Here is an 18,739-nt window from a genome sequence, read left to right as displayed (position 1 = left end):
TCTAAAAATCTGGATTATTCGCTTATTCAACAGTGCTGAAAATGTTCTTTCTGTAGACATTTTTCAATTTTAGTCCTTTCCAGTGTGGTTTTGACCATGGAGAAAGATAAGGGTGCTGTTTGGGGGACTCCAGCTGTCCCCAGTAAGTTATTATTTAGACAACCGGAGAAGACAGAAAGAGAAAAGTCATGAAAAAGGCTTTGCCTCTGTCAGACACTTATCAAAGCACTGTTATTAAATAGATAATAGAGACTCTTCCATGAGCTGACTCCTGGTTTTGTAACCAGACATTTTCAAAAATTCACTTAGCACTCAATTATATGGCAGGGGAATCTGAGACCTTTGAATTTCAAAGAGTGCTTTTAAACACCAAGATAAATGTATTTCTTCCTCATAATGTGATATGCAGCACACTGATGAATGTATCTGTGGCATAAATGTATGTCATAGGAAATGGCAGGAGGATGTGCACATTCTTCTACTGTGATTTTTTAGTCAGCACACGAAGCAGCACCTTTCATCTTCTCCTATAATCCCTGTGTTCTGGTCATATTTGGCCTCAACCACTCTCTCTTGTCATCACACTGGACTACAAACCTGGAACAAGCATATTCTTAAAGCAACATATGGCTCTTTTTTGTTGTTGTTGTTCAGCGACTGCAACAGCAACAGGAACTCCATTGCCTCCTTCACAAGTATCTGCAGCAGCCAGTGCAGTTCCTACTTCCACAGCGACGAGATGGACTCAGGTGTGTGTGGTAGACAGCTGCGCTCTTTGATGCTGGGAACGTCCCAGGTGCCTGCAAGGGGGGTGGGGTGGGTGGGTTTCCTTTCTTTGAGTTTTGAGCCACATGCTGTTTCATTCTTATTACTCATTCTCAGTGGCTACCCCTATTGCACCATGACTGATAAAGCTAGTTTCCATATCCCACTTATAAGAAAGATGCCTTTAAAAGTGTTATTTAATGTACAGGTTCTGATCTTCCTATTCACTATGAAGGGTTCTAGATACACTGGAAATAAGTTTTCGCCAAAGCACTGGGCGTGGATGGTTGTTTGGAGGTGGGAGAAGACAATTCAAGCTAAGGATTTTTTTTTAAAAAAAGAAAGTACAGACACTTGAGGGAACCTTATACTTAGTCAACAGGGAGAGAGATGTCAAAGAACACAGGTTAATGCTTTATGCTTGCTTCTTCCCGTGAGGGCCATTGGCTTGGCTTATTTCTGGAGAATGACCTGACTGATTTCTCTGCTCTATGAGACCTGATAAAAGCTCATTTTGAGTTGCTTGTATTTTATCAAGTATGAGACAATTTCAACATGTTTCCCAGGTGGGGGCTGCAGAGACTGATGCATCAACCAAGGCAAGGACTATGCATGATGAGGACCTAGACCCTCTGCTCTGATGTAGTAGATAGGCAGCACAGTCTCCATGTAGGTCCTATAATATGGGGAGTAGAGGCTGCATTTAACATGGACTCTGTTGCCCACTCATTGATGACTTCCCCCTGGCAGGGCAGCCTTGTCAGGCCACCGAGGAAGAGGATACAGGCAGTCCTGATGAGACTTGACAGGCTGGGGTCAGATGGTAGAGGAGGAACCACCCCCACTATCTGAGGACTAGTGATATGGGAGGGGCAAGAAGGAGGGAGGGTCAGACCAGGAGGAGATGAGGGAAGGGGCTACAATCAGGATGTAAAGTGAGTAAATTAAAATATAAATAAATTTAATTGAAAAATGAGATAACAGTTTCGGTGTCCTTTTTTCCATATAGGTGATGAGCTTCCTATCAGCGTCCGGATATCTCATGATAAACAGGACAAGATACACACTTGCCTGGAGCAGCTTTTCAGCCAGGTGTGATGGGGGCAGTTGTGCATCTTATTTTCCCCCAATTAAAGGTCAGAGATCTTTGAGATGCAAAGTGCCTAGAAGGAGAAGGCAAATGTCTCCGTCTGTTCTTAGGCCTCCTTTGCTTTAAAAGAGGCATTCCTATGGCAGCCAACCTAAAAGGTACCTGTGAGTACCATGTTATAGAAAAACCATATGGCGAACTAAAGAGAACCACGCAGACAGGAGATGCCCTCTTGATGATGACTAGTGGCACATCTGAAGGTTTCCACGCCCTGCTTAGTGTTATTTCTAGTTTTGAAAACTAAATGATTGGCGTTTCATGGTAGGACTTTGCTTTTGCAAAATGTTTGATAATCATAATTAAAATCTATAGTCTTGAAGGTTTTAGCACTTTGAAGACAATTGTTTTTTTTTTTAAGGTAAGTTCTGAACTGTCACTTTCTTCTGTGAAGTAAATTTTTATTTTTGTAACTTTTTATCAATTTATTAACACTGCCTAGGAAGGATTGGAAATGGTTAAGTGAAAAGAGTTGATTATGCTATTTGGCCTACAGATCAGCCTCACAAGCATTGTGGGTTTTCAAAACATTTGTTTAAGAATAATATTTTATAAGATACACTCACACATGTGTGTATATATGTATTTATACTCATCTATGCATCTATATTATGTATTATGTATGTATATAACCCTCAGAAATCTACCTTTGACAGATGGACTCAATCACCAACCTCTTGAAGGGGCAGGCTGTTGTAAGGGCCTTTGAGCAAACCAAGTACCTCACTCCAGGCCGAGGCTTACAAGGTACGTGTGAAAATTATATGAGACGATAGCATAAAATAGGCAACATAGCCATAAAACAAAAAATAGTACTTAAGAAGAACAAATTTGTTGTTTTTCCTGTAATTCTCCACTTCTGTTTGGATCATCTGTGAAAATATCAGTAATGACTGTACTATCTTTCATAATCTTTTTGTTGCTTTGAAAGTTAAAAATACTCGATACCTCTAGAAGCAAAACTAAAAATGCATGAGTTACAGACACAAAAGACTTGAGTGGCTTTTGCAGAAGAGTGTGGTCTGGCTGGCCGTCTCTTACGCAGGGGAAGGCCCTGAGGAGAGTGGAGGTGGCAGGTAGGTGTCAGACCACAGAGCACAGAGCCTAGCACTGTAGCCTTCTCACATCTCTTTTTCAGTATTTTCAATAGAGCTTCTGCCTACGTTCGCTTCCTGGTTGGAATATATATATAAGAAAATAACATTGCGCTTCGGTGTTTTGATTTAGCATGCTTTCTGTTGCAATATCACTAAAGAAATTCTTTTTTAAAATGTATTTTATTAATTTATTCATATTACATCTCAATTGTTATCCCATCCCTTGTATCTGCCCATCCCTCCCTCCCTCCCTCCCAGAAATTCTTAACACCATTCTAGAATGGTAAAATGGACAAGAAAAAGCAAGTTCTGCAGCCAGTGGGCTTAACCGACAATCAATTGACACTTACGGGAGATTTTTCCATATTTGATTAGAATTCCAACAGGAGATGGAGGCCAAGCTGAGCAGCCCCCGAAGGCTGAGGCTCCACCTCAAGCAGGATCCTTGGAATCTTCCCAGCAGTGTCCGGGCCCTCGCGCAGAGCATCAGAAAATGTATTGAAGGTCAGTCGGAGAAGTGAAGAACATTGCCCGATATCAGCGATAATCACTTAAAATGCCAGTCAAGCCTGTAATGCCCTATTGCTTTCTGCAGAGGTTCCCCTTCTGCATCAGATAAAACAAATGAAAGGGTGAGGGAGGAGGAGCTAAAGGAGCAATGGGCCTCCAGGCCCTGCAGACTGTATCATGGAGAATATTCTGAATGAATAGAACGTGGCTCATGCATACACAGATGAAACACCATGAGCCTAATAATTTGAAATTCGAAGTAATACGATAAAAATTATAAGGAATTAACAAAAAGTACACGAAGCTTAATTTTTATAAGGCAGCAGAAAGTCTACTGTACATTAGTGTGGGTTGCATCACTAGACTTTTAATGGTTTGGTTTTGGTGACTTGCATGGGATCCTGAAATTGTCACAACTTTTAAGTCTGGGGATGGTGTTTCTGATTGTCACAGCTGCAAAGGTACCACTGGCACCTAGTGGGTAGAGACTAGGGATGGTGCGGAGCCTACTACCATGTGCAGGACAGAGTCTATCACAACATAGGGTCAGTCACCCCCAAATATTGGCAGTGCTAAATCTGAGAAATTTATGGGTTCCACAAACATCATGAAGTGCTTACAGTTTTATTTATTAGCTATTTGTTTGTCAGTTAGCTGTAGTAAATGGTACTCAGCAAGAGTCCACTTTTAGGGCTACTTAGAAGAAGTTTTATGAGTCTGAGCAAATAGCTTACCTTTTTGTCTCAGCCTCCTCATTTAGTGAGTGTTATTCTGGTATAGCAAGTCTTCTGCATAGAGAAATACTCAAGTATAACAGGTTTGAACATTGAGTGGAGTCAAGAGGATGTGGAGGGATGTGGATGGAGCAGGCTGCCCAGATAAATAACAGAGATTCTATTCAATGATGAAATGTTTTGGTACTTGTAACCGGATCCCTTGGCTTTGTTTAAATTTTATGGCTTAACACTGTGGTGTTCTGGGACACTTATAACGTTCCAGGTGATGAAAATTCTGAATGAAAACTGTTCCACATAATGACGATTAAAACAAATAAGTGGGTTTTTAATGACGTATTGGGGAGTGGAAGCACATGCTTTATGGAAGGGAAGCCATACTTTCTCAGAATAGTTATCTCCCAGTAGCATAATGCTCCTGTGTATTGTAAACTCATAGTTGATCTTACTGTCTTTGAATGTACTGATGATAATAGAAATAGATTTTAATTGTATTTGTTTTTCAAATAAGCACAGTATTGATTAGAAATGAACATACTTCTAGAAGATGAAAAAGAATTTCATCTTTAACATACACATTTCTTTTCTTTTTTTTTAACATACACATTTCTAATGTAGAAGAAAGCTTAATGAAAAACATTTTAAATCTTAGATTAGTATCTCAAGTTAAGCTTTTATACTCGTTGTTCCTCAGGGCACATTTTACAGAGATTGCTTTATCATTTGTTTGTTTATTTGATTGATTGATTGATTGATTGATGATATGAACATTGGTGCAGCCTTGGTCATGAAGGCCAATAGCTGGTTTTCTTTGGCTGTATGTCCTAAGACTTTTAGTGTGGCAGGAACCCTTTGCAGACTTTAAGTTCCATTTTTCTAAGTTCATTTGAGATGCAGTTACTCTGGATAAAACTCAGATTGTCTTTGTGTTAAATGAGTCTTTTAAAACCAATTAATTTATCATACACTGATTTAGCTACCAGGCTGTCCCAAGGAGAGGGTAAGCTGCTGTTATCTTTAAATCAGCTGTTGTAATGTGGACTATCCTCAGGTCACCTCCTCAGTCCTTTACTACTTCCCCCACTTGGTTTAATATTACTTGCATCTGACTTTTCAAACTATAGGGTATAATGAAGTATATGTAGCTCCATAGCTATTAATAGGTAAATATTTAACTTATTGATACTTGGCTAGAAACATGTGTTTTAAATTAAAATATTTTTATTATCTTTCTTTTTTAACATATACATTTATATCATTACACATAAGTAAAATAAACTACATACAGCAGGAAGAACCACAAGACAATCAGGAATTATATAAATGTTACACTCATAGTGATTTGGCCATTTGTATTTGGCAAACTTGAAATAAACATCTTTCCTATCTTGGGTCTAAATTTCTGAATGGAGATTAATATCTATTATATCTCATCTCTATTAACTTAAAACATCTATCTTGATCTAAAAACATCTTAATCCCTAGCCTACTAAGTTCAGTTAAAAGACTAAACTATCTGGTCTTCAAATCCATCAGAGACTTGAGAAGGGATAAAACTTAAGTACCTGAGTGAACCAGAAGTGTAGGTTAGCAGCTTTCAAAATGAAGAAATGACAGAGACAGTTTACTGCCTGAACAGTCACCCAACACTCTCTGTAACGTTGGAGCATCATCTTCAGCTTTCTGGCTCAATATATCTGACAGACATATACGTGAGGCAGGGACTATTAAGGGCTTGCTTATCCTGTCTTGACAGAGTTTGGCTGTTGACTCTGCCTGCATCTAACTTGCCCATTTTTAGGCAGGATTCTGTCTGTGGCAGAAACGAGGACATTTTGCCCAGTGGCTGGTTTGCCACATTTGAAGACAACTCCATAAGGAGTTTCTTTGATGCTCATCATCTTCTTTGACGTAGGCTGGGTGTTGCCAGGAGTTAACTTGTCTGTTTGTCAAACAATCTTTAGAAAAATAAAAATATCTTTAAATGCCTTATTCTGTAAGTGTCTGAGGATTTTGAATACCTTATTTAACTATTTTACCTCATATATCTATAGAATCATATCTATTAGACCTAGAATACATATTCTTGTGATAAAATTAGACTCATTTTTTATATGAGCATGATTTGCATCAATATACAAAATTCAATACCATTGAATTAAAAAATAACCTTATTTGTGAGTAGCAATTAGGGCTTTGAGATGAAGACTAGAATCAATAATCTACCTTTTGTTCTCTCTTCCTCTATATTTCTATATCTCCATTTCTTTCCTTTCAGCTCCTATCTCCTTACCTACAAAAGAAAGATAAAGGAAAAGAGATATGTGCCTGAATCGAACTTAGTTTCCTCTCTGTAAAAGACCAATAATACTTATAACCAATTCCCAATGAAAATAAGCATCTGTAGACCAAGAAAGTAAACAGAAACATGTCTAACCCCCCTTAGAGGAAATGGGACATTGTTCTCTGAAGATTTCTTCAGGCTGATTTAGGACAAATAATTTCTTTGAAGCCCCACCCCCAATTAGGAAAAATGGTTAAGTACTGCTTAAAACTTATTCCAAATATTGTATCAAAAATATCATGTGCTGTGTGCTTTGTTTAAGGACTGCTACAGTGACATTCTAGTTTTAGATGACTACTCATCCATCCATAGCCTACTGAAGTGAGGATGGGGGAATGAGGAGCAGACAAGATAATAGACTGTAGCCAACTCAATAGCAGATCAATTGATAAAGATGTCACGCAAATGGTAACTGTCTCTTGTTTAATCTTTCAGCTAAGCATAGTCTCTTGTTACCAGCTAAATTAAGGTATATTTACTTAAGTTTATGATCAGTTTGTGTTACGCTTTTCCTAAGAGGATACAAAAAAAAAATGCTCCATCACTTCAGACAGGGCAGTGGCAGACCAAAGAAAGATGCCATCCAGTTCCAATTTGATGAACCAATGAGTTTATTGGGGCTACTTTCCAGATCATGGGCGAGGTAATTCACATTGCTGACGTCTGCATCACCAGAAATCCCAATCCCAGAACATATGACAGAAGGCTGCATCACTGTGTGCGTTCCCTGCACAACTTGCAGGCTAACCACATCACTGAAGAGCCCCCTTCCCTGCAGCCCTTTACTGCTGACACAAACAATGGGAGGGCCTGTGTGAGTCTTCTAATGTTCCTGAGCTTTCTGAATCTGCCAAGTTTCATGTGAGTTTAATGAGCACTCTCCCTCCAGGAGGGAGTGTTCCACATGATGGTAATGTAATGGTTGTAAGTAATGCCATTTCACCTCTTCTTTTCCTTTAAAAATGCCATTCTTTTACAGATCTATTTTTCCCCCAGAAACCTACTTTTATTTTTTTTCATGTTTTGCCTGTATTTGTCTCAGTCATCTTAAGGTTTTTCACTTTCTATTTATCTTGCCTTCATAGTGCTGATAATTATCTATTCGTCCCTCCATGTTTTATGATTTGTACACACTATTACCAAGTGTCTCATTAATAGTCATTCTTCCACCCCAGAGCCTTGTAGTAGTATTTTCTCTTAGATGAATCTAAATTCATCAGACTAATGATCTGAACTCTTTTTTTACTCAAGCTTTATCATCGTAGCGCAGTCCATGGATGATAGCAATCTCTCTGTGCTAGATGATTGGCTTATTATTGTTTATTTTCTGATGCGTTTCTTTGTTAGCACTATTCCCACATGTGTTCCTTCTCCTTCGTAGTCTAAGTTTAACTTTCTATGAAAGTATTTGCTTGTTGTAGATTCTGTATCAGCTTCAGCCAGCTCTTGGTTAGAGGACCTGCACTGTTTTGGTATATACAGAGCTTTAAAAAAAACTTTCAGAACTTTTCCCATGTAGTGGGATTAGGAATATAAATTACCTGCTTGTTCTGTAGTTTGAGTTCTTTACATCTCAGTTGTGGACCCCTCTCTCTTCCCCTCCTGACCCCACCCCTCCCTCATCTACCCCCAATCCCATCCCCTCTCTCAACCCTTTTCCCTCCCTCCCCTCGTCCTTAGATAGGGGAGCTCTCTTCCCCTACCGTCTGATCTTAGTTTATCTAGTATCCCTTGTGCTGTATATGGCCTCTTCATCTGTGGCTTGTAGTTTGTTTTATACATGTGTAATAAAATAAAAGTATTAAAAAAACTTTCAAAGACCTTGAGTATATTTCTTGCTCATGTTCCTACACAGGCCATTATATAAAGTAGATATCATGATGAGTGAGCTAAGACTGAAAGTACTTAATAAGATTTGTAATGCCACAAAGCTGGAGGACAGCAAGTTGATTCTCGGCCCAATGTGCTTTCTTGCCTATGATATCCTTTTGGTCTGTCAGTCTTATTTGTAAACATTCAAGGACTTTTGATATAGTGTCTGCATTTCTGATCTGTTAACCTATCTGCTGTGTTTGACAGTTATAAGCTTACATAGGACAGGATGCTTTGTAACCTTTTTTCAATCCCTTAACCTGGTTACATAGAAGGAATGTTGTACTTTTAGAAATTTACCTAATGCAAGTGCATAATTTACTACTGAAAGCAGATGAACACAGTGATACTTGTGAAATTAATATGTACTTGCCAAATATTTGTGATTGTCCTTGTGTGGGATGGAGTAACAGAGTATATTAAATGTATATACATGGGTTTTTTTCTCTAAAAGTTTTACTCATAGTAGAAAGCATTATTTTCATGGCTTAGCAACACAGCCTACAGTATGTATGTTAGGGAATAACATATAGGCTAAAGTAGCTAAGGATTACATAGAATTTGGCAAGATTTGAACTGTGTTCTATTACTTGTGTAATTTAGAGCTGAAAGACATTTTAGCATCTTGAGCAACTGATAGCATTTATCTGCGTAGATAGGCAACAATATAATGTCAAGTAAATAGTATTTTGATTACCTAATATAGTAAGACCATGGTAATTTTTGCTATCACGTTATAATATGTTGCAGAAACGGAGTAGACAATTAATGAATGTGCTTTCTTTCTCTGCAGAGGTGAAGTGTCGGATCCTACTGGCTCTTCTTGAATACTCAGGTAGTGTTTTGTCCTATTTTTACTATTAGAAGCATTGTGGCTCAGGATGATAAAAGTCTCAAAATAGGAAATCAATTCCTTCTGCCACTTTAAGTGCTAAATGGGCATCTGAAACCTGCCTTCCCTAAAGTACTGAAAAGGCATTTTAACAAATGTATTTAAGTGCTTTAATAAGAACACAAAAGCACATGCTCATTTTTTAATCATAAGTACAGAAAAATAAATATAAATACATATTAAAAACAGTCTCATTAGTAAGAGAAAGGAAGCTGGGCATGGGAGCACAGGCAAGCAATCTCATCCCTCAGGAAGTCAATGGAGTAGGACCATTGTAAGTTCAAGGCCATCCTGGGTTATACATCAGTACCTTCCCTCAACGAAACAAGGAGAAAGGGTGTAGGCTGTGGTAAAGGTGTTTGCTGATGTGTGCATGAATATGGGATTTATCATGAAAACACCTAATTGGTTGTTTGTGGCCAAGGGTTTATATAAACATTTTACAACTCTTACATTAACGTACTTCTACCATGCATATAGTAGGAGCTCAACATAATTAGCAGTGACACCAAAGGACAATTAAATATTTCATCAAAGTCTAAATTACAAGTGGCAAGTCATTAGCCTCCTCAAAGTGAACATTACTTATTTTTATCGTCCACAAATACCTAAAGTGGTAGCAGTCACAGTGTCCATCAAATATGTGGTATAAGAAAAAATGGTGGTCTGAGAATGTGGCCCCCTTGTCAGTGTTCATCTGACCGTTGGGAAGTCCTTGGTTGCACCCACAGCATGGCATGATGGCACACAGCTCTAAAGATAGCACGCAGGAAATGGACAGTGTGGAAGCACTCAGGAGCTCAGCCTTCTCTGCACCGTGATGCCTGGTAGCAGGTTCCAATGCAGCAGTGGAGACAGGACCTTTACTGGATTGTGATTGATTTATTCTTTTGAAGATGTAAGAGCCAGCAGATTCTCACTCAGTTGCTACAGTTGGTCTTGAACTCCTTAGTTGAAGTGATTCTCCAGCCTCAGCCATTTGAATGTCTTGGAAATACTGTCAAACCTGTATTGGGTTTTTCCTTTTGATGGCAGGACCCTCAAAATTATATTGCAAGTACATAGGAAGAGGTAGGGGGTAATTTGTGATGGTAGAATCTACCACATTTATAAACTTTTGGTGATGAATGAGTTGAGTCAACAAAAAGGGCTTTCTCTTAATTGGTTGGCTGGTTCATGCCTTGTTCCTTGTTTAATAACAACAATAATGGACAAAAAGTCTTACATTTTGAGCATTTCTAAAGATACTTCATAGATTCATTTATGTAAATTTCATTAGGGAAAACTATGATTGTTTCTACAGTTTTAAAGGAGAAAAAATATGTTCTGGGAGAATAATAATAACTAGTAGACTGTGTTTATTTAACCCAGATCATGAATATCACAATAGTTGCCAGTGAGTAAAGTTAAGAACTAGCAAAACGCCAGACGCAGTGGCACACATCTTTAATACCAGCATTTGGGGAGGCAGAGGCAGGCAGATAGCTCTCAGTTCAAGGCCAGCCTGGTCTACAAGTGAGTTCACTGTATCCAGGGCTACACAGAGAGACCCTGTCTTGAAACACAATAAATAAATAAATAAATAAATAAATAAATAAATTAGCAAGAGGCAGTTTTGAGTTTCAAACTCAGTTTACCCAGTTCCACCAGTGATCCTGGACTGTATAGGTTTCTCCAGTACTGAGATATGACTGCTTCAGCAGGTAATGCTGCTGTTCATATGTGTGCTTATGTGTATGTTTTGAGATAGGGTCTCATGTAGACCAAGGTGCCTCAAACTCACAATTTGGTCCAAGCTCATCTCTTGCTATAGACTCTCCTGGCTCATTCTCCTGAGGGCTGTGATCACAGGCGGGTGCTTCCACACACATCTGGTAGAGACTTCTTTCTCCTTTTTATTTTTCTATCTATCCATGTTTGTTATTTTTCACTCATTCTTCCTTTCCATTTATATATTTGATGGTATTTAAGCAATAGCCAAATTAGTCCATCATTTTGAGTGTTAAATGCAGTTTTTCATTAGAATAGGGTAGACCCTCTCTGGTAAATTCTTTATTCTTTCAGAAATACTCCATATTTATTTAATAGTTGAAGATAAAAGTTTATTTCTCTGTTTTGGCCTTTTAGGGCTTCCTAAATAGTTTTTTTAAAAAAAGAACTTTATAATAAGCCCTACATCATTCCCACTGGCTCCTCTTCCAACTCCTGTGTGTTACCCTCCAAATTCTTGATTTTTTAAAAAATATTATTGGTGTAGACATGCAATTATATAGATAGGTACACACACGCACACATTTTTACACACGTGTGCATAACCTACTGCAACCATGTGCATGATTCCAGGGCTGGCCACTTGGGACTGGACAACATGTGGGAGAATGTTCGTCTATGGAGGACACTGCTTCTCCTTTTCCGTTGACCACCTGAAGCATTACTACCAGTCCTGCTCTGCGAAGTCTTTGTTTTCTTGTCTGTTTTTGTCTCTCTTTTCCCCTACCATCTCTGTGTCAGTATAATACCCATCAATATTTCTGTGTATCTCTCTATGTCCTTCTGAGTCCTTTTCTGAGCAGTAAATTAAGGCACTTTGGACTTGTACATAGCTAAGAGTACACAGAATATTGAATTTTTTAGGTGTTTATAGATGATGGAGATAGTAGGCACTTAAGTATTGAAAGAAAATTAAAGTCTTTTATAGGAGCAAAAACATTTTTTCAAATATATTCCCACTTTAAGAAAAATTGTACTCTACAAAAATAATTAGCAAGCTGTCATACAGCCATTCTTTTGCTAGGAGCTGGGCACAGCTGCTATGGACCTAGCTGAAGTTCTTCTCTTTTATTTATTTTTAATAAGACTAAGAAGTGAGATAGCTTTGGGGACACTGGGGAATTTTGAATGACTACATAATTTAAAGGAAAAGAGTATTTATTTATTTTTTTTTGCTGGCAGGAAACAGACTCTAGTCCGCTTCTTTATCATTCTGTTCTTTCTCTGCTCAGTAAAGTGAGCAGGTTCTCATTCGGTGCCAAGCATGGCTAGGTGGTAAGAAACAAGCAGTTGCTACACTAAACCCATTTGACTGCATTTTGTTAACAAGGGCTTAGCATTTAAAATTTTATTTGTCTCTGTTAAAGACCTAAGAAGTAGAAATGAATCTCATCTTAGTTCTTCCTTTTTCTGGTACTCAGTGCCTTGTTCTTGTTCATGCTCAGAAAGTGCTCTAGTACTAAGTTATATGACCAGACCAAACCCATTGGCCAAAGATATTAGCCGAATGCTCATTAATTGTCTCTAAATCTCGTGAGTATAACTCATGTGTATACAACTTCTGCTCTTAATACACTGATGACCCAATGGGAAACCCAGCTACATAAACAGAATTTCCTAGAGCTATTAATTATCCATCTTAGAGAGAGATGCCCTAGGTCTATGATGACAGAAATAAGTTCACTATATTCCCTGATAGAGAAAATTTAGTGGTAGTTGCAATCGTTCAATAATTCAAAGAGATCCAGCCTTTCAATCCATTGACTGTGAATGTTTGTGGACAGTTCTTCTAATTGAAGAGGCATAGAAGCAAAATATGGGTTATGAGGCCACTTAGCAAGTCATTTAATGTTTGAAGGGCTCTGAGCTTGACTGCATGTCTTAGTGCAGGTCTGTGCACACACATTTCTTGGTTTTGTTTCAGTTCTACAGCTCTAAAATTCATGTTGCATTGTAGGATGAAAGGAGGGGATTAGACACTGAGCAGCTATGAATGACAGGTGGCAGTTATTATCAAGTGGCCGTGATGCTACAGAGCTTTCTATTCCATATACAATGTAGATTGTGTTTTGAAGTTCACACAAGCAAGTCATCCCTTCTCTCCTAAAAATAGCAAAGCTGTGACTATCACTCTACAAACAGAGAGCATTTATTAACTGACTTCCATTTAAAAAAACTTGTTAGCTTAAAATTTAAACAACATTGTCATCCAAGACATCTTGCGTGTCTTCATCTGTTATTCCATCATGGCTGGAGATGTGGCCAAGGTTCTGACCAGGGCTCCTTACACTATAATAATTGACACCAAGCTCCATTCCCATAGAAAATTCAATGTTACAGTGAATCAGTGAACAAGAACCATGTATATTTGGCAGAGATATCAACACTTTTTTGTGTTAGAAAGACTAATGAATGTTAACTGCGATCTCTTCTGTCTTGATAATGGTCGAAGGAAAATTGGCTTACGTGTTTATAGATTATATTTAGGGAGGATCCATGGAGTGTCTAACTATTGGGGTGATGTAAAGAATAAAATGTTAGCAACTCTTTTCAGAAGTACTTTGTACGTCGCTAATTTTTACTAGGTATTAATCCTTGCGCTCTCTGCTCAAGCTGATGTGGGAGCCAGAGCCTCTCCTCCCTGGATGATAACTTCCCACTTTTAGAGTGTTATTAAATCATTCTCAGGTTATAGGTGAGGTTAGTCCTTCAATAGCTACTGAGCATTATTAAAACTGGATCTAGGTTTTCTGCTTTTCTCTAGGACAACTGAAAAGCAATGTAAGATGGTCAAAAAGGAGAGAGGGCCCACTCCGTACTGCAGACTTGAGCTCACAGGCTTTGTGAATTTGGCTTTTAAGTAGAACTATAACCACAGATTCAATGAAGTCAGAGGATGAACTCATGTGTTTCATTCATTAATCTGCACAGGTTCACTGTCTCAGTCAGCTCAGCCAGTAGGCAGCTGTTGAATGCCCACGCTGTTAGATGTGTACAACACAAAACAGGTGTTTTTCATTTTTTCTTTGAGAGTTGAGTAAAGTTTATTCCAGTTTTTATATTGGCCACAGACCTGCAAAACATCTTTTCCATCTAGCAGCCCAGGTGCAGATCATCGAAGGGAGATAGCTAACATACACATGTTGGCTAAATTACTAAATTGAACCTTAGACAATTAACCTATTCAACCCTTTCAATGGTCAAAGGGGAACACATGTAGTTCAGCCTATTAAAGGAATATTTTAAATACAATATTGGATATTTTAACATTTGATCTATTTTCTAAGAAAAATGTCAAGAGTGAATGTTCCTAAAATTCAAAGTAACACAAAATACCTTTATTGTGTAGAAACATGATTTTGATGTTCAGGGTTCTTGGTAAATAACTTAAACAATCATGTCTCTGTCAATAAAATAAGAATTCATTGCTGAAGATGTCATCTGTCTTTATATTTTACATAATATCAGTAGTGGCTATTCAATTCACAAGGTTCTTTAAGGCCTCAAAATACTCAGCTTACTTTTAGGAGGGGATTATTTTTCCCTATGTTCCTGTCCCACACATGGTTTTCAGCCCATACAGAAAGTAGGGCCAGAAGGCAGGAGTTGGTGCTGATGACCAATGAGTCTGGGTTTCCACCATCTTCCTTTAGGAACAAGCCCAGGAGAGGCAGGCCACATCAAAACACGCTCCAAGTTGGTTCAACAGAATTTGCTTGGCTGTTGGAAAGTACTTCTACAAAGCTTAATGAAATCACCTTATGCTAAAATTAAATGCCTTAGTATGTCAGGGGAAATATAGGAATCCCTAGCCTTATAAATGTAGATACATTTACTACTCAGAAAAATGAATGATTTATTTCATAAGGTGTAGATTTGGTTACTAGAGCAAGTAGTTGGCTAGCAAATATTCTTTCTCCACCTGCATTAATATTTGGGTGGGTTTCAAAGGTGGTTATTTAAAAAATATTAGCAGTATTGTTTGCCAGCATAAATGCTACAGTTAGACTTTGAATCTTTTTAGTAAATACAAATTAGGTCATATAAGATAAAAATATAAATAAAAGCTTCTATTTTATCAAGTTTTTATAAAATATATTGATGATTGCAAAATAGAATCACAATGCAAATAAAAAACTTTAATTATAATTTTTATGCCTAATGCATCTTGATCATATACATCCTTCATTCCCTTATTTCAGCTACCCCAGGACTGATTATATCTCCTGCCCAAGTTCATGTCATCATCATCATCATCATCATCATTATTATTATTATTATTATTATTATCCCACTATTAGTGCTGTCCATATGGATATGAGCCCAGGGTCATCCACTAGGGCACAGAGAATGTGCTGGTGGCACACTCCTAAAAAATGTGCCTTTCTCAGCCCCAACAGCCATCAGCAGACACAGCTGCTCAGCTCCCCATGGGGCATGAAGAGCGTTTCCTCCTCCATCCATGCCTGAAGCTTGGCCTGGACTAATTTTTTACAGGTCTTAGCTATGTACTCACAATTCCTGTGAGTCTCCTGTGTGCAACAGCCATGGCATGTCCAGGACACAGCATCTCACAGCACCTGCCCCACCCACTGAGACTTCTTTTAATATTCCAGATATATTTTAATGTATAAACCTCAATGAAAAGCATATTTTTAAAAATTTGTTGTTTAACTCGAATTCACCCTTTCTGCTCAAGTTAAGCAAAAAAGTAAATACTAGCCTTGGTGAATGCTTAATGATTCATTTTCAAGATTGGTGTGGTGGCATATGCCTTTAATCCTAACACTTGTGAAGCAGAGGCAGGTGGATTTTTGTTAGTTCAAGGCCAGCCTGCTCTACATAGCAAATTCCAGGGCAGCCAAGGCTACACATAGCCACACAAACAATATAAAATATCTAGGAGTAACTCTAACGAAGCAAGTGAAGGACTTATTTGAAAAAAACTTTAAATCTCTGAAGAAAGAGATTGAACATGACATCAGAAGATGGAGGGATCTTCCTTGTTCGTGGACTGGGAGAATTAACATAATAAAAATGGCCATCTCACCAAAAGCAATTTACAGATTCAATGCAATCCCTATCAAAATACCTACAAAATATTTTGAAGACATTGAAAGGTCAATTCTCAACTTCATATGGAGAAACAAAAGCCCAGAATAGCAAAAACAACCCTATATAATAAAAAACCCTCTGGAGGAATCTCCGTAGCCCATCTAAAGCTGTACTATAGAGCAACAGTAATTAAAACAGCATGTTACTGGCACAGCAATAGGCTGGTGGATCAATGGAATCGAATTGAAGACCCAAAGATGAAACCACACACATTTGGTCACTTGATTTTTGACAAAGAAGCCAAATCTATTCAATGGAAAAACAATAGCATCTTCAACAAATGGTGCTGATCTAACTGGATGTCTACATGTAGAAAAACGCAATTAGAGATCTGTTTTTTAAAAATGGTTTTCATTCTTTGCAACGTGTTTTGAGGCTATAATTACATTATTTTTCCCCTTGCCTTTTCTCCCTCCAAATCTTTTTATTTATTCATCCTTACTCTTTTTCAGATTCATGGACTCTTTTTTCATTAGTTGTTGTTACGTACATATATGTATAGATATATGCATATATATTCTTGAATGCATAAATGAAACTTACTCAATTTGTATAATGTTACTTGTATGCATGTTTTAGGGTAGGCAATTGGTGTGTTCCTTCCTGGGGAAGATTATTTCTCCCATTGTCAGCGTTCTTTAGTTGTCTGTAGTTATCTGTGGAGGCCTCATGGGCATTCCTCATCTGTTATGACATGTGCATTATTGATAACCTTGTACAGGTCATGTTTAGACAGTCATGTTGATGACACTTGGTGAGTGTATTGTCTGATGTTACTAGAAGACACACTTTCATAGCAAACTCTCGGATCCTCTGGCTTTTACAATATTTCTATCCCCTCTTCAACACTGTATCCTGAGCCTTCTGTACAGGAGTGTTTTGTACATGTATCTTTTGGGACTGGGCTCCACAACTCTACATTTTGATTGGTTGTAAATTTCTGTAGTGGTCTCTCATCTGTTTCAAAGAGAAGTGTCCTTAACTACTAACTACATTTATCTGAGGTCCTAAAGTTTTTTTTAGATTGTAGTTAGGGATTATGCCAGTTTAGTAAAGTAGCAGTTTACAGTCTTCTCCAGGACCCATGGATTCACTAGCGCTAGGTTCTTGGCTAGGTTCCTAGTATCAACAGGGCTTCTTTCATCCTGAGTGGGTCTTAAATCCAAACAGAGAGCTGTTGGTTAGTGCAAGAGCGTGTGTGCCACTACCGCACCATTGCGGTTATCATGCCCTGCTGGTGATAGTCTCGGAAACATTTTTTCTTTTGCATTGTTTTTTTTTTTTTCAGACAGGGTCTCACTACGTATTCCTGCTACCCTGGAACTCACCATATAAGCCAGGCTGGCCACAAACTCACAGAGATCACGCTGGGATTGAAAACACGTGCCATTACACCCATCTATTTCAATAAAGATTCCTCTGTATCCCTTTCAATTGCAGATAGTGAAACGCAGCTCCGAAGAGACATGGTTTTCTGCCAAAGTCTTGTGGCCACTGTCTGTGCCTTCTCTGAGCAGCTCATGGCTGCCTTAAACCAGATGTTTGACAACAGCAAGGAAAATGAAATGGAGACCTGGGAGGCCAGCAGAAGGTGGCTGGACCAGATTGCAAATGCAGGTGTTCTTTTTCACTTCCAGTCACTTCTGTCACCAAACTTGGTAAGGAATCTTGTGACACCCATTGCCTGTGTCAACTAGAGCCTACGTGGTCATATGTTACCAAATATGAAGCAGTTGACCATTTCTCCCTCATTATCGTCTTCACTGTTTCCACAGTCTTCACTGCTTTAAAGAGATTTTTTCCCCTGTGATCATTTAAGCTTTAATAAAGATGTAGAATATATTTTGTATTGTTAGTAATTTTTAGATTCTTAAGCACAATGGGAAATCATCATGAGAGAAAGAGGAGTCTTCTAAACCCATTCAGTCCAGAAATAACAACTTCTGTGATCTCAGAGCTTCCAATGCCTCGGGTAATCTGGGGCATGCTTCAAGGAGCAGCTACTGTCTGGCAATCTGCTTAAAATCTGTATGTGCTAAAGAATCTTAATTCTTCCTTTGAATGACTGTTTTCCATTGACAGTAAGAACACTGTAGCTTCCACAGTAGAAAAATGCCATGCCTATGCATTGATAAAGATGAAAAAGTATCTTGAAATATTTGAAATATGGAGAACTTCATAGTTTTCCACATAGGCTTTCTGTAGTTTTTTGTGATGTCCTAATGCACAAATGTCCACTTTTATTTGCATAAACATTTTGAGGACTCACTAAAGGGAATTCTGATTTTGAGCATGAGAGCCTGTCTCATTTGTTAAATTACAAATACAAAATGTAGCTACCAAGTAGCATAGTTTAAAACCAAATATAGATGAGTTGATCTATTGAAATAGCACTTTTTTTACTGTGGAAGAGAGAAGTGATTGCTGTACAGCAATTCATAGAAGACTCTGTAATTACAAGGTAAAGACATCCATCTCAGAATGGTTAAGAGA

At 38.2% G+C, this 18,739-nt stretch overlaps 1 protein-coding gene across 1 annotated transcript in view; it reads left to right on the top strand.

Moving 5' to 3' along the window:
- PREX2 (phosphatidylinositol-3,4,5-trisphosphate dependent Rac exchange factor 2) overlaps positions 1-18,739 on the top strand; it is a 291,433-nt gene that overhangs the window by 172,186 nt on the left and 100,508 nt on the right. The window contains exons 27-32 of the mRNA XM_084782996.1: positions 655-749; positions 1,775-1,857; positions 2,569-2,659; positions 3,385-3,513; positions 9,263-9,304; positions 17,687-17,904. Of these exons, the coding sequence (XP_084639122.1) occupies positions 655-749; positions 1,775-1,857; positions 2,569-2,659; positions 3,385-3,513; positions 9,263-9,304; positions 17,687-17,904 (658 nt within the window). The remainder of the gene's footprint in view (positions 1-654; positions 750-1,774; positions 1,858-2,568; positions 2,660-3,384; positions 3,514-9,262; positions 9,305-17,686; positions 17,905-18,739) is intronic.

Source organism: Acomys minous (assembly GCF_964271855.1).
Source record: "Acomys minous genome assembly, chromosome: 1".
NCBI classification, from domain to species: Eukaryota; Metazoa; Chordata; class Mammalia; order Rodentia; family Muridae; genus Acomys; species Acomys minous.
This window is presented reverse-complemented; position numbering and strand designations above follow the sequence as displayed.